Source organism: Vipera berus (assembly GCF_964194415.1).
Source record: "Vipera berus genome assembly, chromosome: 10".
NCBI lineage: Eukaryota > Metazoa > Chordata > Lepidosauria > Squamata > Viperidae > Vipera > Vipera berus.
The window spans coordinates 6,607,607-6,629,604 of NC_138213.1; the positions used below are offsets into that span (position 1 = coordinate 6,607,607).

At 41.9% G+C, this 21,998-nt stretch overlaps 1 protein-coding gene across 4 annotated transcripts in view; it reads right to left on the reverse strand.

Annotated features, from left to right (window-relative positions):
* The window catches only part of PHKB (phosphorylase kinase regulatory subunit beta), a 103,096-nt gene that overhangs the window by 7,625 nt on the left and 73,473 nt on the right, over positions 1–21,998 (reverse strand). For 3 of the 4 annotated variants that reach the window (XM_081335909.1, XM_081335908.1, XM_081335906.1), the window contains 5 exons: positions 20,591–20,672; positions 18,127–18,184; positions 14,332–14,422; positions 12,434–12,636; positions 2,957–3,091 (listed from right to left, as the gene is read on the reverse strand). In XM_081335909.1, the coding sequence (XP_081192035.1) occupies positions 2,957–3,091; positions 12,434–12,636; positions 14,332–14,422; positions 18,127–18,184; positions 20,591–20,672 (569 nt within the window). Of the gene's footprint in view, positions 1–2,956; positions 3,092–12,433; positions 12,637–14,331; positions 14,423–16,132; positions 16,224–18,126; positions 18,185–20,590; positions 20,673–21,998 lie in introns of all 4 variants that reach the window. The other variant, XM_081335907.1, reaches the window with a different exon arrangement.

A 21,998-nucleotide genomic window follows, 5' to 3' on the forward strand; every position in this document is an offset into this window, starting at 1 on the left:
TATCAGAGAAGAGGGAGTCAACCTATTCTCCAAAGCGCCTTCAGAAGTTGCGGGTGTTCCCACAGTGAAGGTTTTTAAGAAGAGATTGGACAGTCATTTGTCTGGAATGGTATAGGGCCTCCTGCTTGAGCAGGGGCTTGGACTAAAAGAGGTCCTCTAAGGTCCTTTTCAACTCTTGTTATTCTTCATTGTACTCATATACTTTGTACATTGTACATTGTACTCATCTATGAGCGCGCGGGGGGTGGGGGGAGGGTTGGACTAGAAACGACAACATTCACAGAAATGACAAAATCTAGTTATGGTTATTTGTCTCTAAATGTACTTCGAAGGGCTTAAAAACAGCAAAGAATGAAAACGTGTTTTATTCATTTTAAATGAACTTATTGTAAACTTGAGTTTATATTATAGGTTCGGACCCAAGAGAGATGATGTGAGAAAAAGCTGTCATAAAAACAGGGTCCTATGACATTGTATTTTTTAAAAAAAGAAAGAAAGAAAGAAAGAAAGAAAGAAAGAAAGAAAGAAAGAAAGAAAGAAAGAAAGAAAGAAAGAAAGAAAGAAAGAAAGAAAGAAAGAAAGAAAGAAAAAAGAACAGGGGAGTAGCTGTCATGCACGCTGTGTTTTCATACATGCAACAGAATCTTTGGGTGCTAAGCTGGAAGAAAGAAATACAACCTGTAGGATAAATAAGAGCTTAGACTGTTTTCTTCAAGAATTCCATCTTCCTAAGTAGCAAAGGACTGAAAGTGACTGAGAAAAAAAAGAAGTGTGACATTTACCAGTTTCTCACCCTTCTCAGCAGGAAACAATTTTTTTAAAAAAAAAATCAATAATAGCAAAACTGGTAGCAAATAGAAAATTAAGCATTGCCCTTTATGTGGGGGAGGGGGAAACAAGTGCCAATATTAGACATGCACTCATATAGACATAAACATATTTGGCAGTGAATTTTACACGCCAAATGTTCAGTTATTTTAAAAGCATCACTTTTTCCAAACGCCAGAGTCAAATTTGTAACAGACGATGTTGTTGGAAGAAGGAACAAAAATTGAGCCCCCGCTAGATGCCCAAAATGTTAGCAACTTTTAAATACCCCAGCTGAAATAAGTTAGGTTTTTGCAAAAGTTCAACCTCACCTTTCTGATGGGTTCAAATTCACCATCTTGAATGAGGTCCTCTGCATAATCAAGGGGCTTTGAGAAAAAAAAGCCCCCGTTGAAAAAACGGATCATCAGCCTTTCCAAGCAAAGACAAGTCATGTTCAGTGAATACTTAAATCCAGCAGAGGAATCTCAAACTGAGAACAGCCTTTCTTTTTCGCCTTCTATGTACCCTATGCCAGTTATGCAAAATTGCATCTTATTTATATAATAACAACAACAACAACAACGTTGGAAGGGAACTTGGGGGTCATCTAGTCCAACCCCCTGCTCAGGCAGGAAACCCTATACCATTTCAGACAAAGGGCTGTCCAGTCTCTTCTTAAAAACTTCCAGTGATGGAGCATTCACAACTTCTGAAGGCAAGCTGTTCTCACTGTCAGGAAGTTTCTCCTTAGTTCTAGGTTGCTTCTCTCCTTGATGAGTTTCCATCTGTTGCTTCTTGTCCTGCCTTCAGGTGCTTTGGAGAATAGCTTGACTCCCTCTTCTTTGGGGCAGCCCTTGAGATATTGGAACACTGCCATCATGTCACCCCTCGTCCTTCTCTTCGTTAAACTACACATACCCAATTCCAGCAACCATTCCCTATGTGTTTTAGCCTCCAGTCCCCCAATCATCTTTGTTGCTCTTCTCTGCACTCTTTCTAGAGTCTCAGCATCTTTTTTGCATCGTGGTGACCAAAACTGGATGCAGTATTCCAAGTGTGGCCTTAGCAAGGCATTGTAAAGTGGTATTAACACTTCACATGATCTTGATTCTATCCCTCTGTTAATGTAGCCTAGCACTGTGTTGGCTTTTTTGGCAGCTGCAGCACACGGCCGGCTCATCATCTTTGTTGCTCTTCTCTGCACTCTTGCTAGAATCTCAACATCTTTTTTACATTTATATGCTGTCCATCTCACGTTCCAAAGTGATTCTGGATGGCTTACAATGCAATGGCCCCCGTCACGCAGGGGAACTCACTAGAGAAAGCAATAATGTTGGGAAGAGTGAGGGTTAAAAGGAAACTAGGCCTCCAAAGAATGCAGTGTCTGAACACCATCAAAGCTGACACACCAGCCAGAGCAGAGAAAAAAGTCAAAGAAGCAGCGCAAGATCGGAAGAGGTGGAAAGACCGAGGATCGCCAAGAAACAGACATGATTAAATGGGTAACATCATCATCATCATACAACGCAATAAAAACAAGAATATAAAGACATTCGAAACATTACAATTCAGAGGTGTTGGGTGAAACCAGGAACTAATAAAGCTAAAAACTGGAAACTTAGCAGTAACAGCGCCGGTGTTGTTCTGAGTTTCCAATGAGTTTCTTTTCGGTGCATAAACAGAACAGATAAGCTGATAATGATTCCAGAAGGGAGCATGGCAGTGGTTAGCATCCACTGGGAAGAAAGGGGAGAAGAGATTTAGCGACAACAGAGCTCCACAATCGGAAGATAAATCTCGCATCGGCAGAAGGGCATTTTTGAAAGATCTGGCCTTGGCTTATGCTGCCTCCCTGCCCGGTCCCCAAAGCAGGTAAGCAACATCCGAATACAGCTGATGGGGTTGCTAACTGAAGTTTTACAAAAGCTGATGCTAAACCAAACCTCTGTATGGACGAGGAATGTGGGGGAAAAAAATGTTTCCTTCTGCTTTTTTGAAGCTTTAAAATCAGTTGGGTCAAAAACTGGGAGGAAAGGAGAAGGAGTGTGCAAGAAGGAAAACAAGGAGCCAGAGAGAGGTGCCATTGGTGCAAATCCATCAGTGTGGAGGCCACCGCGAGACGTAGGCTAGAAAAAGATGGGCTTACCTCCCTTGCTGCTGTGGATGAAGGATATCCAGCAGAAGCTGCTTCACTTCGCTGGGTGACATCTGGTATAAATCTGCAGGGGGCATCTCCCCCGCACGGATCTTCAGTTCATATTTCATAGCGTGCACAATCCATCTGACAAATGAAAACATCGGGGGATTATTTAGGAAGGGGAAATTGCCTTCATCCCTGCCAGGAAACCAAAGGCAAAGGTGTTAAGACACGAAGGGCCTCAGTGTCCAAATCACGACCATCTTATCAACTTTTCTGCTTAGGTGCGATAGTACTGAAAACCGGAGTTGCTTTAATAGCAGTAGCAATAGCACTTAAGACTCATATATTCCACTTCACAGTGCTTTACAGCCCTCTCTAAGCGGTTTACAGAGTCAGAATCTTGCCCCCAACAATCTGGGCCCTCATTTTACTGACCTCGGAAGGATGGAAGGCTGAATCAACCTTGACCTGGTGAGAATCGAACTGCTGGCAGTCGACAGAGTTAGCTGGCAATACTGCATTCTAACCACTGCGTCACTATGGCTTGGGTAGCAATAACAATAGAACTTAGACTTATCTACTGCTTCACAATGCTTTACAGCCCTCTCTAAGCGGTTTACAGAGTCAGCCTCTTACCCCCAGCAATCTGGGTCTTCATTTTACCGACCTTGGAAGGATGGAAGGCTGAGTTAAACTTGAGCCGGTCAGGATCGAACCCCTGGCAGTGGGCAGAGTTGGCCTGCATACTGCATTCTCACTGCGCCAATGTGGCTCTTTAGCAATAGCATTTAGGCTTATATACTGCTCCATAGTGCTTTACAGCCCTCTCTAAGTGGTTTACAGAGTCAGCCTATTGCCCTGAACAATCTAGGTCCTCATTTGACCGACTTCAGAAGGATGGAAGACCGGGTCAACCTTGAGCCTCGTCAGGATCAAACTCCAGGCTGTGGGCAGGCTTAGCCTGCAATACTGCACTTTGACCACTGCATCTCCAGGGCTTCAGATGCTGTTTGGCTCCAGCCTTCCTAAAAATTCCAAGTATGATCAATCCAATATGCTTCGACAGATATAAAAAAAGTCTATTTAGAACAGAAACAGCATATATAATAAGTGTTAAATGAAGTCATGCGTGGATAAAGACAATGCAGTATGCTTAAAGGGCGATATGAGATAATTTCCCCCAAGGAATGTCATCTTATTATGAAAGAAGCTAGGAAGAAAAAAAGCCAGTGTAACCAAGACCCTGGGATTTCCTAATGAAATCTTCCACTTAGCTACTAATCAGGCTTGATCCTACTCTGCTTTAGAGGATCAGCCCGGATTGGCTGATTTGGATATTTATTTATTTATTTATTTAGGGAAAGCATATGGTTGGCATTCCTTCTGCTTATTCAAGGAATGAAATTCAGTTGATGTGAAATAAGTCTATTTCTCCAGCTAGACAACTCAAGTTACACAATAGCTATGCTGAGTCAAAGCAACATCAACCAGTAGTAGTTTAGATCAGGGGTCCCCAACCTTTTGGGCACCGGGGACCGGTTCCGTGGAGAGATGTTTTTCCACGGACCAGAGGAGGCGTGGTTTTGTGTGCGGCCTGCATCCCACGGATGGGGCTTTGCTTGTTTGTGCGGACCAGTTGCTGGCATGCCGTGGCTTGATACCGGTCCATGGATCGGAGATTGGGGACCCCTAGTTTAGATAGTTCAAATAACTTGGTCAGGGCAACCTGCCCAGCAGTGTTTGTGTTTCCCGAAGCTAAGAATTTCTTAAGAGGAACACAATACCAGCCAAAGAACGATTAGGATCTTGCTAACAAATTACCCACCACCATATACTAAACTATGGAAAGCGGTAGTCCTCAACTTGCAACCATTCATATAATGACCCTTTGAAGTTACAGGGCACTGAAGAAAATGACTGATGACTGCTTTCCACACTTGCCATCTTTGCAGCACCCCTAGGGCCACATGATCAAAATCCGGACGCTTGGCAACTGGCGTGTACTTATGACGGTTGCAGTGTCCTGGGGCTGACAGGTGATCAGCTTTTGTGACTTTCTGACAAGCCAAGTCAACGGGGGAAGCCAGATTCACTTAACCCTGTTGCTAACTTAACTGTGGTGATTCACTTAACAACCCGGGGAAGAATGGTCATAAGATGGGACAAAACTCATTTAACAACTGTCTTGCTTAGTAATGGAAAATTCTGGACTCAGTTGTGGCCTGTATACTGCAGGGCATGGTTACTTCCTTAACTATAGGCAAGTGGAAATACTATCCAATGTTGACATCACTGTGTCCATTCTCAGTGGGAATTATGAGGTTGTCATCCACCTCCTCTAAAGAGCTTATGGATGGGAAAAGTTTACTTTAAAACCAGGCTAGACGGACTTCAGGCTTGTAGGATCTGCTTTATTTCTCTACTTGAAACCTTAGATTTACCCCCTTCTGTGAGTTATAAAATAGGGGCTGAAGGAGGTTAGAGAGTTAAATCCAGAATTCAGAAAAAAGGGCTCCTCTGAGTTCCAGCTCAGCTTAAGTATTTGGCTCCTAATGCCCATAGAAAATTCTGAGGTTCTTTCCCTTCAAACCCTTTTTTTATCCCATTTATATCCCGCCCTTCTCCGAAGACTCAGGGCGGCTTACAATCTAAGAAGCACAAATCAATGTGCTTAGCAATAGCCTTCATTCTATGTATATGCCTGCTTGTTAGGGCTTTCACACACACCCCAAGCGGCATTATTACAAAGTCAGCTTAATTGCCCCCAACAATCTGGGTCCTCATTTTACCTACCTCGGAAGGATGGAAGGCTGAGTCAACCTTGAGCCTGGTGGGACTCGAACCTGCACTAATTGCAGGCAGCTGGTGTTACTTAAGGAGGCATTAGCCCACTGCTCCACCAAGGCTCTTTTAAATCTTTTCCTGATTCTTTCTGCAAGATTGTTGCATCTTGTTCAACATTACATGGTTAGGGGCTGCCTGTCGAAAACCTTGGGTCTACTATTTAGCCTGAGTCGCCAAGGATTTATTTGTAAATTTCTATCTGTCTTCTAAACACCCTGCTTTAAAATAATATTAATTTCCCTGAGGGTCACTTTCAGGTGAGAAATGCTGAGGAACACATCATTATCCACTGTTTGTTAAAGTTTTCAGCCATGTCCACAATTCACAAGGACAAGGTTACCACAGTGTATATAGTACTTCAATCCCCCCTCCATCTCCTTCTCTCTCTCTTTCTCCCTCCCTCCCTCTTTTCACTCTCTCTCTCCCTCCCTCCCTCCCTCTCTTCTCTCTCTCTCCCTCTCCCTGATCTCTCTCTCTCCCCGTCTCTCTCTCTCTCTCTCTCTCTCTCTCTCTCTCTCTCTGGATGGGACTATTTATTTAACATATGATAAAAACACAACTGAAGTAAACATATAGACACAATCCACATAATTTTATACAAAACGTCTACGGGGTTATGGCAGTGTCCTCATAACTGGATGGACTGAACCCCTAAAAACAAACACAACCCCCCACCCCCAATCCAACTCCGTTTTCATTTCCCCTTTTGAAAACAATGGGAAGGAATAACATGAAACAGAACAATTGAGACAAAACACAGGGGGAGCGTGGGTGGAACAGAGGCATCTACGTGTATCTATGGCTACAATTTATGGAAGACTCTCGGAATGCCTCATTTCAGCTGGACTATCCATTGAGGCACACTCGATCAAGGGAATTTATTCAAGAGGCATCAGCATCAGCCTTCAATCTCCCTGCCGACAGAAGCCAACTGGTAAACTCTGTTGCAGTAGAAATTAAGGGGAGATTACAAAGAGAGAGAGAGGGAGGGAGGGAGGGAGGGAGGGAGAGAGGAGACAAAAGAAACAGCTCTAATCCTTAATTAGGGATTTTAAAATTCTCCTCCATACCCACGGCAGAGTTGTGCCGATGCAAAAATACAGGATCACATCCTTGGGGGAGGGGGGGGAAGGCGAGGGACCGCTTGACGGACTGGGACAGATGCAAATATTCTGGTTGGCAGGCACCTAGGCTGCTAAAAGCTTTGTCCTCTGAGGTAATGAAAAATGACACTTGAGGAAATCTTGAGGACATCACATGTCCAAAACTGAGCGACAGGGTCAAAGTAGGAGACTAGTTGGCAGTTATGGAGTAACAGATCTGGATGTATGCAGCATGGAGGACAGCATACAAATGAGATTTTCTCATCTCCTCCTTCCAAAAAACAACAACACCCCATAAACATTTTCAATCCAAAATACCATTTGCAGTTAGCTCTGGAACCAAGAGAAAAATCTAACTTACAGACAACAAAACATGACCAAAAAAAACAAACAAACACAGTTTAAATTGGGAGGTAACTTAAGGAAAGCTGCACTTCTACCTGGCTTGCTGATTCGTTTGGCATGTTTTTTGCATAAAACATATAAAGAATGGTTGTGGGAATTGGGTGCTTCTACTTTAATGAAAAGAAGGACTAGGGTGACATGATAGCAGTGTTCCAATATCTCAGGGGCTGCCCCAAAGAAGAGGGAGTCAAGCTATTCTCCAAAGCGCCTGAAGGCAGGACAAGAAGCAAAGGATAGAAACTTATCAAGGAGAGATACAACCTAGAACTAAGGATAAATTCCCTGACAGTTAAAACAATTATTCAGTGGAATGACTTGCTTCCAGAAGCTGTGAATGCTCCAACACTGGAAGTTTTTTAAGAAGAAAGTGGACATTTTTCTGAACAGGTATAGGGTTTCCTGCCCAAGCAGGGGGTTGGACTAGAAGACCTCCAAGGTCCTTTTCCAACTCTGTTATATTTATTCTGTATTTTATTTACTTACTTATGAGATTTAATTGCTGCCCATCTTGCATCTAATGACCCCGGTTTTTTATCAATTCCTCCTACCTCAGTATTGACAGATAACTTCCAAAGAAACTGAAAGATGGGAGGTGCAAGGATTTTAATTCACCCAAAATGTTTACTCATTTTGAAAGATGTTACTACATCTTTCAACTAATAATAGGGGCAGAAAGCTTCTGAATGTTGTACACCAGCAGATCTTTCAAACAGATGAATGAACATTTTATTATAGTTCAAGACCAGACCATAAAAGTTAAAACAATCAAATGCAATTTGGGAGTACAATAAAATTTCATGAATTAAACACACATCACCTACTTCTCTGGAGACTCTTTTAATATCTTTGCCTCGGTGCTTCTTATTAGCAGTTGTGCAAACCAAAACCTAGGCTACAATAGTCCTTGATCGTATCTCAAAGGACTTTCCCCCAGTTCATTCATCCAGGCATATCTCAGGCCTATACATTTTAATAAAAGGATGGTATTGGAGACTCTTTAATATTTCCAAATTAATTTGCAATCATGTACATTATCTTAAAAAGCAATTAAGGGTGCACTGCGCCTGGAGACAGTTCCTGATCTTAATTAGGGGCAGCTGGCTTGTTTTCCACTTATTACCCAGGAATTTTGTTCACTGAAGATGTTGTAAAATAAGCAAGGTGAAATGGGGGGGGGAACCCAACCATACTCAAGATAAGGCAGAATGATGACTAAAAATCTCTACAATCAATCTATCTAAAAAAAAAGGTTAAATCATGGCAACCGGACCAAAATTTATTAAACTAAGAATTTTTTTTTAACTTATTCAAGTAACTTCTTCAGTCAAAATGAAAATTTGGTTAGGCAGAGAATCAAGAGATTCGTTGGAATGGACGAATTCATGCCATAGCAACTGCAGGGAGTTTCCCCCCCCCCTCAAAAAAATCAAATGCAATATGTAAATATAATCTGTAATGTAACATGTACTAGGATGAGTAATGAATTTTGGTTCCGTTGCCATGTTTTAACTTTTTTTTAAAGATACTTTTGGCCTGGATGATTGAGTTTTCATTTACATACTCAACAATCAGTCCATTTATGTTCGGAGTTTAAGTGTGAAGATAAAGACAGATGTTTTACCCACATTAGGGGATCCCTTTAAGCAGGGGTACCCCAAGCCAGTCACAAGACTTCTCAAGAGCCCCCTTAACAAGCTGTCCAGTATGAAAATGGCTGAAGTCAAGTGACACAAAGGTGTGTTGTGCCTGTCTGCCAAGCAATTCCCATGCCTCAAGCACCATCCGTTGCTCATTAACACCCAAGCAAGCATTTGATGTCTAACAGCAGCTTTTAAGTAGCTTGTAGAAGGAAAAAGGTTTATCTCTTAACAGCAATTAAATGACATGCGGAGGAGGAAAAAGTTCACTTAATAGACAGGTAAATGCTCTTTCAGAAAAAGCTAACTCTTTTCTGTCTTCAGAGACAGGTCCACGCAAGGAAGTTATTTCCAGAGAAAGGGGTGTATTTGATCGAGGCAGAAATAATGACTTCAAAGAAAAAAATATTATGGCTTAAGCTCATGTGTGCGTGGGCACAGGGGAAAAAGAGTAAGCTGTGATGACAGAAGAAAAGGCTAATATTTCATCCCCCTGATGGACGCTAGTCCATAAAAGCTTATTGGGTAATAAATTTCCTGGTCTTTAAGTTGCCATTTGTTGCTCTGGTTGGGAAGGAATTTTGAAACCTATTTATCAGGACATAAAGCTCCGTGGATTTGATTACTATTCATCTGATTTATCAAATCTCACTTTTTTTCCCCCTTCAGCCTGTCCGTGTATGTATCTCCAAGGAGATCTGTCAGTACATAGTGAAGTTATCTGTGGTTATGAAATAGGAAGCAGAGAAACTTCCAATTTCTCCTGTCCAACATGCATGACTGAAACAGAGTTAATTTACTATTAACACACTCAAACACGTAAATAGATAATAACTCTTTCAGGCACTGATTTACTGCTCCTCCCCTTTAAGAAAAATTGTCTACAACATAATTGCAATTTCAACCCCAACTCACCTGGGACATAGTCACTGATTAATATGAACGATAGTCCCAAAGGTGCTTTTTTTCCAAAGGCAACTGGACTTTGTTTTTATTTTATTTATTTTTATTTTAATTCCATTTATATCCCGCCCTTCTCCGAAGACTCAGGGCGGCTTACAAGCTTAGCAGTAGCCTTCATTCTATGTATATGCCTGCTCATCTTTTTCCTTGAAGACGTTTAGCTTCTCCTCCAAGAAGCTTCTTCAGTTCACTGAAAAAGCTTCTTGGATGAGATGTGAAACGTCTTCAAGGAAAAACCAAGGAAGTCCAGTTGCCTTTTGAAAAAGCACCTTTGGGACAACCTGGAGGACTGAGAACCTCCGTAGACAAATATGAACAATAACAATCCTGTTTCATAATTGGTAGAAATATTTCAGGTTCAGTACCCCATGAGATTTAATAGTACCAATAAAGGAGAATATTTGTAACTCGGGGTTGAAATGATGGATCCTTGGTGATCTCTGAACTTGGTTGTTTTCTTGCAGCTGTTTCAATACCTAAGTAGGTAACATCACCACTGCTAGTCCTGATGATCTTACCTAGTTTAGGTAACAAAACATCTGCAAGAAAACAACCAAGCTCAGAGAGCACTAAGAATCCTTCAGATATAGTAGTGGTTCATTGGTACACCATGAGATTTAATAGTGAATTTAAAAAAAAACAAGTTCCAACCAAGCAAAAATACTCTTGGCTATCTGCAGAAAAGGCACACTATTTTTAGCAATATAGAAGCCAAGTAAAACAAAAAGATTTGATTTAATGAGTATGTTCGTGCAAAAAAAAAAAGATTTTAAAGATGGATTTAAATTAGCAATATGAATGTCTGTCATCCCATTTTGCTGCCGCAGGTACATTCATAGTTCTTTATATCTGGTTTAAGTGGAAAAGGTTGGTATTTTTCATCTAGAACAAATAACGAAAGTGGCGTTTGGAGGTAAGGTTATTTATGGAGAGAGTGGCAAGCATAAATTGATTGTACAGTATTAAGGTTTATAGAATTTCAAGGGGAAAATTTGCAAGAGGCACCTGGAAGCAGATTTCAATTTAGCGTGGGAAGGTAAATTAACTATCAAGCAGAAAGTATAGCATTGTAAAGCTTTAAAAAAAGTGAACTCCCTTTTAAAGGTTTGTTTAGAGTCTCTTGTAAAGCTGTAACTGAGGGGCTCGTGAGCAGGGTGCCCTCTGGAACAGCCATACTTATCAATCTGATTTGCATGCTGAAATGGTGGCCCAGCTGTAGCCATCAGATATACCAAGCTTGAACTCTGAGAAGATGAAGGATTAAAACTAAATCTACAAATCACACAACTGGCTGAGTCCTACTGGAGCCAAAGGGGAAAGCACCCAGACTGCAGAAGCCTTGCCTTAAATGAACTGCGTACCATGGCTTCTGCATGAAATAATAATAATAATAATAATAATAAGAATAAGAATAATAATAATAATAATAATAATAATAATAATAATAATAATAATAATGATGATGATGAAGAAGAAGAAGAAGAAGAAGGAAGAAGAAGAAGAAGAAGAAGAAGAAGAAGAAGAAGAAGAAGAAGAAGAAGAAGAAGAAGAAGTAGTTGGAAGGGACCTTGGAGGTCATCTAGTCCAACCCCCTGCTCAGGCAGGAAACCCTATACCATTTCAGACAAATGGCTGTCCAATCTCTTCTTAAAAACTTCCAGTGTTGGAGCATTCACAGCTTCTGGAGGCAGGTTGTTCCACTGGTTAATTGTTCTAACTGTCAGGAAGTTTCTCCTTAGTTCTAGGTTGCTTCTCTCCTTGACTAGTTTCCATCCGTTGCTTCTTGTTCTGCTTTCAGGTGCTTTGGAGAATAGCTTGACTCCCTCTTCTTTGTGGCAGCCCCTGACATATTGGAACACTGCTATCATGTCACCCCCTAGTCCTTCTCTTCGTTAAACTACACGTACCCAATTCCAGGGGAAAAATGGGAAAATCCCATTTTTAATTGCAACTAATATGGCGACTGGTGTAGATTAAAAGATGAATGCAGGTATAAAAAGAGAAGACATGATCTTTGGATACCTGTCAGCTCTTAGGGCACGGTGCTCGTATCTGTTTCTTAGATGAGGGAGCTTGCATTGCCCAAAGATATTTTCCATGGTCATGTGGCCAGCATGACTATACGCTGTGACCTTCCTGCGGAAGTGATACTTATTTATCTACTCGCATTTTCATGCTTTCAAAACTGCTAGGTGGGGGGGAAAAACCCGCTGGGACAAGAACAGGAACTTGCCCCGTGATGCGGGACTTGAGTCTCAAACCTGGGCTGTCAGCTTTCCAGACAACAAGCTCAGCTTCTTAGCTGCTGAGTCACCTTGTCTCCAGACCATGATTATCCACGTATTAAACTTTCTCCTAGTCTCCTATTAACATGTACGGTAACACTTGGCGGTAAAACGTGGGAAAGGCTCTAGAAGTTCCCTCAAGGCCTCCAGGAGACACCGTGTAGCCCTGGCGTCTCAATTTACGCACGTGGGATAAAAGGATTCACAGACATAACTTAAAACAGGTTAAGAGAGTGATTTACTAACCCCACACGTATCTTCAGCATGCCGTTAAATAACTCGGGGGAGTTGGAGATGATCCAGCCGATATGAATGACAAGTTCCTGTTGAAGAACAGCTTCCCTCTCGTCCTGCAAATTGCACTTGTGGTAGATGATGTCTTTAATTGCGCTTGGAGACAAGGGATTAGATATAATTTCTTCCTCTTGGCCGAATGCCCCGAGAGTCACCTAAAAGAATATATTAGCAGTAATTAGGGGTATAACCTGAAGCAGGGAAGCAGAGTGGGAATCCTTATTCATTATACCTCCTTGACTTAAATCTCCTGCTTTACAACAAGACTGGATAGAAGGGATGTAAATAGAACCGTGATCTAAAATCATCGCTGATGGGTAAATGGAGTTTTGCAAGTCTCCATTATTTTCTATTAAAGCAGCATCTTTTTTTTTTTTAAATGAGCTTGGTCCCTAAGGGCAGAGTAACGGTTTGGGAGGGTGTATGCTCAGAAAAAAAAATTTTTTTTTTACCTCTCCTGTTTCATTTCTTGTGATTAAAACTTGCCAGGCATAAATAACATAGCACATAAATTATCCTGGTCCCTTCTCTGGAGGGGGAAAATGTTCTTTCTTATGGCCATCAGTACTTCGCCACAGCTCACAGAGCTGCTAGATTTTAAGTGCTCCTTCTAGACCAGGGGTGTCAAACTGCCAGCCCGTGGGCCAGTTGCATCATGCGGAGGTGCGCCCACCCCAGCTCCAGCAATGTGAAAAAAGTCGCGATACGTCGCGACACGTCACGTGATGCGGCGAGTGTGACACCCGTGTTCTAGACTGCTGAACCAGCAGAGACTAACTTAACCATCAGCTTCAACTAGTCCTACATCAGATAAACTTTATTGTCATTTTTTTTTCCCTGTGGGCACAACGGCACACATTAAAAATGAAATTTAGTTGCTTCCTCTCAAAGTGTACGCAATACATCCTCGGTTCCTTTCTGATCACGAGGGGAAAGAGCAGGGCGTACATAAAAAATAAAAACAGTTGGCTTTTAGAGTAACAATTTAGAGGGATGCAGGAATCCGTTCAAGTGCTTATACGTCCAAGTATTCACTGACTACGTGCCTGACTTCGTAATATTTTCTGTTCTAAATTTTAATGCAACAATAGTTCCAACTATGAGCAAGGAATCACACGTCCTGGTATATTCTTCACATGCTTTTGATGTCAGCGCAATCATAATGCTATCTGTCCCGCTCAGGAGGATGAAAAGGCTTCAGTAGGTCCCAAATGTTCCACGTTAATTCAAAGTAATCATGACCATCACCAGTCTCGTTTTGGATAGGGTTAACTGATTATTGCTGTTCACGATGGCGAGTCTTCGCCTCTCACGAGGGGACTGAACGTGAACAGGGAATGAATTTACTTCCTTAATAGCGATGATGGGACAGGCAGCATCACATTACTGGTTCTTTGACCCAAACAGAAGACACTGGATGGGAAGGACACTAACAGCCAAAGCAAAGGACAACAAAACATGCCAAATCATGCTAGGCCAGAATGGGCTATCAAAAATGACTGCATTGCATATTTGTGATGGAAAAATCCTCTTATAAAAACTGCTCTCGATAATGTTAGCATACAGTTTGATTGGTGTGGTCCATTCAGTCAAATACAACATGGGCCTCAAAGCTATACCCTGCCTAAATTTGGTTAGAAGCGCTTAAGGGGCTACCAAATTTCAGATGACAACCTCTGCCCCAAACAACTGCATTTGTAGATACACTTAGCGAAGTCCGTGCCTTTTAAAGGGTTTACACACTGTATAACAAGGCTGAACAGGGCACCAACTGCCTGGATTGGACCTTTTCATTTTATTGTACATGTTAAATTTACCTGATGAATGTAATCTGAAAAAGGCAAACTTACCTGCTTGCCCTGAACTAAAACATTAGTAATAGATGGGGCAAGGCTGTCCACTAGCTTACATAAAAGGCTTGCTGCGAAGCGCACAACAGACCTGAGGGTAGAAAACAAAGCAGTCCAGCTGGAAATTAAATGCTAGTTTAATGGATTCAAGAATTTGACTTTTACCAAGGATGCTAAGGTTTGTATTGGAATAACCTTCATTCAACTACATAAATTATAAGAAAATGCTGTTCTTTCTTGATATCAAGGCAAGATTGACATCATGTAAGTAGCTTTTATTTTATTACTTCAGAGTTCCCTGGCAATCTGCATTAAAAAAAATCTCACAGGAGGATTTTTTGAATTGTCGGAATCAGATTTCCCATCAAATCGTACTGTTTCATTTATGAATGGGAAATCAAAGACTTCCACTTTCTCAAAAACTCCCCAAGAAAGCAAAAATCACATGGTTTTCTGTTGTACGGGAAGGGGCAAAAACCCAGAAAGATTATTTAGCATCCATTGACAAAATTCCTGAAAATAAAACCTTAAATATCCCTCTCTTCCTAGGCAGTCAATAATTTTCAACAGCCTCTTTCAGCCAATCGCCAAAGATTAAATGATGGACACAGATGGCAATGAGATCATAACGTAGAAATTTACTTTCCGATAAATAAGAATTAAAAAAATAAATTTGGAGAGGCAGCCGACACATGACAAAAATTTCAAGTGACTAGACAATTATTCGATCAGTGCAAATGCCTAAAATATCAGGGCCATATTAAATGAGGGTGGTTAATCTTTCCTTCTTAGAATGAACAAAGAGAGCTTCTGCTAGCAGACAGATCCATTCATTCATTTATCCATCTGTTGCTGAACTACATAGCTTTAGGTATCAGGAAGCGAATGCTTGAGTGAAATAAAAGAACATAATTAAGAAAATGGCAGGACTTTTTTTTCCCCCGTCTTCGTGATTCCATTTTCCTTCGAGGTTATAATCATTTTGGAAGGGCGCCTGAAGGAAAAGATTGGGAAGAAGGAAAGAACAGAACAGGAAAGAGCAGAAAAGAAAAGAATATCCTACATGCACATTATCCCCACCCCTTCTTATAATTGCAAATTTATCAGGATTTGTGTATGAAAGGAGCTTTGCTGTTTAATGTCGGAGGGCGGGGGAAGGAATTCAGAAATTATTCTTCGTTTTCACTGCCTCTTCTAAAGACACTCCAAAATTTTTGAGGATAGCACTGCTCCCCAAAATCAGTTTAGTTGTTTTATTTGTCTCCCTGACTACCTACACACCTTACAGGAATTCATGCACAATTTTTATACAAAAAATCCAGCACAGTTAACCAATCTCAGCAAAAATGGCAATTGCAGGATTCTTTTTCTCCTTCCCGGTGCTTGGGTGTGTATGTGTGAATGCGCTTAAAGAAAATGAGAGCACATAAAATGCTAGGATTAAAAACAGGTCAAAGCTTTTCAAAGTGACTGGTTTTTAACACAGCTATTACTCTAGAAAACAAAGTACTGGACAGTCCACATTGTCTAACACAGACGTTGGAAGCGGAACAATAATGTATCAGAAGTAATGAATGAGTGTGTGATAGTCTGCTAAGTTAGCACAAAATCCATCAGCCAAATTGATTTTGAATTTGATGACAATGGATGCACACACTCTTTAAAATCAAGTGCAAAGCTCTTCCCCCCCCCCACACACACACCTCTCTTTTTTGGCAAAACACCACGAACAGATACCATCAAAATGCAAATCAGCTGCAACATCTCAAGCAGAACCGTTCCAAACCTGGGTGCGCTTTACCTGTTTCCCATGGACTATCAAAGTTGTAATATGGGGAGCTAAAGAGGCAGCAAATTTCTGAATGCATGCCGCGCTGCAGCGGAGCACCAACCTGGAGTTGATACACAACAGAGGGGTTCAAAGGACAACGATCTCCACACCTACTCTAAATAAGATCCGCTTGGTAGCCCGTGCACTCTGAACACTAGTTTAGGCTTGCTGCCGTGGACGAGAGCTGCTCATTGTGAACCAAAAATTGGAGGACTCTGGATTTGCCAAACGGGTTCTGCAATATATCTGCACATATATAGTCATAGCTTGGCACGCGACTGCTTCAAAACCCGCCAAATTCAATATCTGACACATTTTGAAGTGGAAATCTTGCCCCAGCACTCATTTTTCTCCTGGTAGTCAACATGCATGGAAGAACTTGCTGATATTGGCTGCCTCGTGACTTGCTATTTCTTCTGGCCGAAATAGCGGGGTCACGTGGTTTTCTCCCTACCCGTCGGCTTTAGTATTTGGTGAGTCTTCTGGAGTGAATTACCAACAAGGACCAAGGTACTGCTGTACGATTATAGAATCCCACTACTAAGGGATTCACCGGTCGTTTTATTTATTCGCTTACTGTTTGAGGAGTGAGAAGAGGCCTCCCTAATCTGACTCCTTCAAGACGGTTTGGAGGTTCAATCCGAGCCAGCATGATTAATGGTCATCAGTAAAGGGAGTTGTCACTAAAGGCGGGCAGAACATTTGCCCAGCCAGGCAGGGAGGAGGTCTCAAGCAGGGAATTAGTCTTGAATCGTTGCACAGCAGCAAGAGATTTCCCCCCACCCCAAACTCCCTGGAACTTTATGGATCTGTTCCCAAGGGAAGGCAAGCAGTCTGGGGAGATTCCTGTATTATAGGCAGAATAGAATCAAGTAATTTGCTCAAACTCTACATGTATGGATCTGATTGCTTGTGTCTTGCATCAGCCTAGGAGAGCTCTGACACCATGAGCAGAGGAAGTATTTCTTTCCCAGAAACAATGGATTGGCTGCTGTAAACAGAATACTAACCCAACAGAACCATGGTCAGTTCCATTCTGTCCTGAGACCAAAACAGGTTACACAAAGATTGCAACATACAGTTTCTGATACACCTGCAGGAGGAGAGCAGGAGATACACCCAAGAAACCTAATCAAAGCCTAAGGGCAAAACTGGGTCAGTGTACTGTGACATGGGCATTCAGTTTCTCAATACACCTCATTGTACAACTGTACAGACAGTAGAAGTGGCCCACTGATAGGAAAAGCAAGACATCATAGAGAACCTAACCGGATGGGAAGCAAAGATTTCCAAAATAACATAACTGTTTAACACTTAGTAAATGTAATTTGATAGATGACTAGTTTCCAGAGCAACAGGATAAGTTCATCAAATGAATCATATCCACATTGCAGTTAACATGTATTTTTAATAGCACCCTTACAGCACGTGTGTAATAAAAATAATGCCTGTTTCAACAGTTTGTGCTCTCTTACTCTGTATTGCCACTCAGAGAGTGAATCCTTAGCAAAGAAGCGACTCAGCAAGGCCTAGTGTCTATGTCAAGGTTGCCCAACCTTGGCAACTTTAAGACCTGTGGACTTCAACTCCCAGAATTCCCCAGACAGCCATGCTGGAAGTTGAATCCATAGGTCATAAAAGTTGCGAAGGCTGGACACCCCTGGTCTATGTTCTCTAGTCCTAAGACTCCATTCTGCTGTAAATGAAGATGAGATCCGCAAATCTATAAGTAAACGCAGGTGGTTTTAACCCAGATGAAAAGTTTACAGGTAAGTGGTCCCTCCTTCCTTTTTAGAAATTAAACACTGATTCATATAGCCTCTAGTGGCATATATGATCCTGAATTTCAGGCGACATGGCTTTTTGCAAAATCAGTTGGTGTGTATCGACTCAAACTGACAAAATGTAGCACAGAACTGCAGCTGAAAAACCTAACGTGAAACTGGAAAGTGATGTATACAAACCAGAGCTTTTTGCTGCCAGCTCTTCGGTAGATTCTTTCGATATGATCAGAGACGGTACCTAATTTGTACATAAAAGGGAAAAGACAAAACAACAACAACAACACAGAAGGAAACAGTCTGACTTCGTTGCAGCTGTATGTTTAGGAGATTCTGCGTTATCAGCTTATCTTATTGCAAAGGTTGATGGCAGCATTGCCATCTATTCCTGCTGTGAGAAACAGAAAACAAGCAGACTTTCCCATACAGGTTCATGCAAATATTTAAGCAGATATAGATATTTTATTTCAACAGGTTTCTGGCAGAAATCAACAGTTGTACCCTGTTTTTGTCTTCAGCAACTGCAACCTGCAGCGCTACCCTGAGAGCATATAAAGTAGCCTGCACTTACCTAATTTGATTCCAGCTGAATAACTACCATTCCAGCATTAAAATCTATACCGGGGTTTCAAATAATGTTGTCGTGTGGCTGCTTTGTGCTTATGTGCTAGCTGGGTTCTCCTAAGCTCTTCTTTGTATTGCTTTTTTTTAAAAACAACAACAACAACAACAACAAAAACTGGGCCACGAGAGCGACTTTGCTGGAACTTGGTAGATTAGCCCCAAACAGGAGCAAACAGCTGTGAAGAATTATTGAAACGCTATGAATCCCAGCACACAAATTTGGCTATAATCCTTCTGTAGAGATTCATTATTTATTACGTGATGCTCAGAACGACGACAAAACAAGTCCTTCTGGTAGCACTACAATGTTGGGAAGCCGTTGTTCCCAAATTAGAATACACAAACAAGGCCTTGAAGTACGAATAAAGCAAAGTAAATGGAATACACGAATGGAGCAAGCTGCCCGTTTTGATAAGGCTGTTTTTGGTGGTATAAGGATTTATGCTTTCAATTAGCAAATTGAGGGTGGTTTTGAAAATACCAAGGGACGTATTTTTTAAATGGAGGGGGCTGTAACGAACCAAATGGGAATATTACCCTACTCTATTAAATCACTGTTTTCTCCAATGTTTTTATTTATTTATTTATTTCATTAGTTTTATATACCGCCCTATTCCCGAAGGACTCAGGGCGGTTTGCAGGGCAAAAGTTAAAAGACAAAATAAGAGTTAAAATAGAATTAAAATAAGATTAAATAACAATTAGTAGCCCAAAGTTTAAAAATTTAAAAGTTTAAAAATTAAAACCCCTCAGTCCAGGCCAGATAAATCAAATAACCAAGTTTTTAGGTCCCGGCGAAACGAAAGAAGGTAGGGGGCGGTCCGGAGTTCCACAGGCAGATCGTTCCACAGGGCAGGCGCGCCCACAGAGAACGCCCTTCCCCTGGGGATCACCCACCGGCACTCACTGACCGGCGGTACCCTAAGGAGGCCCTCCCTGTGGGAGCGCACAGGACTTGTGCAATAGGTGTGCTGCAACACTTAATGTTAACAGGTAAGTTAAGATACAAGCCCTTCTTTCGGCTTCATCTTAGCAGATAGACCTGGCTTCCTCCAGTGGCTTATATTGGTGTGCTGCCCCAAAGAAGAGGGAGTCAAGCTATTCTCCAAAGTCCCTGATGGCAGGACAAGAAGCAATAAATAGAAACTAATCAAGAAGGGAAGCAACCTAGAACTAATGTGAAATTTCCTGACAGTTAGAACAATTAACCAGTGGAACAACCTGCCTCCAGAAGCTGTGAATGCTCCAACATTGGAAGTTTTTAAGAAGAGAATGGACAGCCATTTGTCTGAAAGGGTTAGGGTTTCCTGCCTGAGCAGGAGGTTGGACTAGAGGACCTCCAAGGACTCTTCCAACTTTATTATTGTTATTATTATTGTTGTTGTTGTTACTATTATATGGAACTGTAGGTAGCCCATCAATAGGACACAAGCTACAGGTGGTCTTTGACTTATGTCTGTTCATTGAGCGACTGTTTGAAGTTACAAGGGTCCTGAAAAAAGTGAGTTAGGGCCAGTTTCACATTTTACAGCTCTTGCAGAATCCCTAACCCTAACCTGTCACAGAATCCACACGGTCACATGACTGTGTTTTGGGCTCCTGGCCAGGGGTGCACATTTTTGATAGCTGCAGCATCTCAGGGTCACATGACTGACATCTCCAACCTTCCCGGCCAGCTTCTGGCATGTAAATTCAATTGGAGGGAAGCAGGATTTGCTTAACGAATCCTGGGATTCACTTAAAGACCGCGGCAAAGGGGGTTGTAAGATTGAATGAGACGCGCTTAACCAGCAGCATCCGCTAGCAAAGGAAATTCCCATTCCCCCCCCCCCCCCGGGGTCGTTAAGTCGAGGATTATCTGGATTTCAAAGAGTTACTGCGGGAACCGGTTCCTTCCATTCTCTGGCATGCGCCCTCGGTGTTTTAAAAATGGAGAGCATGAGAGCAACGCTGCTTTGTGTGCTGCTTGCTTGCTATCCATGTTCCGTTAAGAGATAAGCAAAAGAGGGTCCCATCACCCTACCTTCCTTGGTGAGAAAATTTGGGCCTTCCCTCTTGAACAAAATGCTCAACAGAATTATCTGGCTGGCGATGCAGCTACAGTCCTGTCGGGAATAATCAGCAAAGGGAAAAGGTTAGTAGAGACACGTGTGATTCTCCCAAAGATTATGGAGCAAACTCTGCCCTTTGTTGGAGCTATGGGCAAGATAATGCCGGGAGTCCTCTGCTTGTGATGGGGAATCTCTTCCGACACAGCAGCCCTCTCCATCATTTGGATGGATGGGAGAGAAAAAACCTAGAACCAAGAAGACATCTCCTGACAGTTAGAACAATTAATCAGAGGAAGAATCTGCCTCCAGAAGTTGTGGGTGCTCCAACACTGGAAGTCTTTAAGAGATTGGAGAACCATTTGTCTGGAATGGCATAGGGTTTCCTGCCTAAGCAGGTGGTTGGACTAGAAGACCTCCAAGGTCCCTTCCAACTATTCCATTCGATTCTTTTCTATTCTACTCTACTCTACTCTACTCTACTCTACTCTACTCTACTCTACTCTACTCTATTCTCCTGTCCTGTCCTGTCCTGTTCTGTCCCATCCTAACCTGATAAGTAATCTTAACTAATCTACATTTCTCAAATTGTGAATTTCTTCCTTGACTTCCTATAAGAATGTCTCACTTCCGGCACTGGGACCTTTCTCAGTCAGTATAAATGAGAAGGTAACTTATCAAATCAGTGCTTCTCAACTTTGGGAACTTCAAGGTAAATGGACTTCAACTCCCAGAATTCCCCAGCCAGCCATGAGGAGTTGAAGTCCATTTCTCTTAAAGTTACCAAGGTTGAGATGGTTTTCACTGGAATCCTTTGGAAGGGCCTGCATATCTCCCCCAGCACTATCCTTCTCCATTATATATTCCCCTCTGCCAAGTCCTCTATCTTTCTCTACCCACTGACCGATGTTCTGCCATTATTATGTTCCTACTAGTTTGTTGTTATAAGTTACTGGCCCTTAGAGGTTCTTTTTTTCTCCCTTGACGTTCTCTGCATCCTTCTATAAAACCTCAACTTTGCAGGCAGGAATGCTGTGTTTTTAACCAAATCACAGGAAGATTTTCATCGGAAACAGAAGGCATGGTTATCTCTGGGTTACCGACTGAGCAAAATGAAGCCTTGGTGAAATCATTGGATTGCTTATAATATCTGGAGAATTCCCAATCATCATCATCTTTGGTGCCACAACATCGGCTGCAAACCGAAATGCTGAAAAGGCACGCAACGCTATCATGGTGCAAAGGCTGCCGTTTTGTACTTGTGTCCTGATACCTAACACAGGTTAAGTGTGTGGTGACGTTAAAAACACCTTTGCCTATTTTTCCAGATGCCCATGCTTTGGTACATTTTGCCAATTTTTTTTTTAAGGGGGGAAAAAAGGT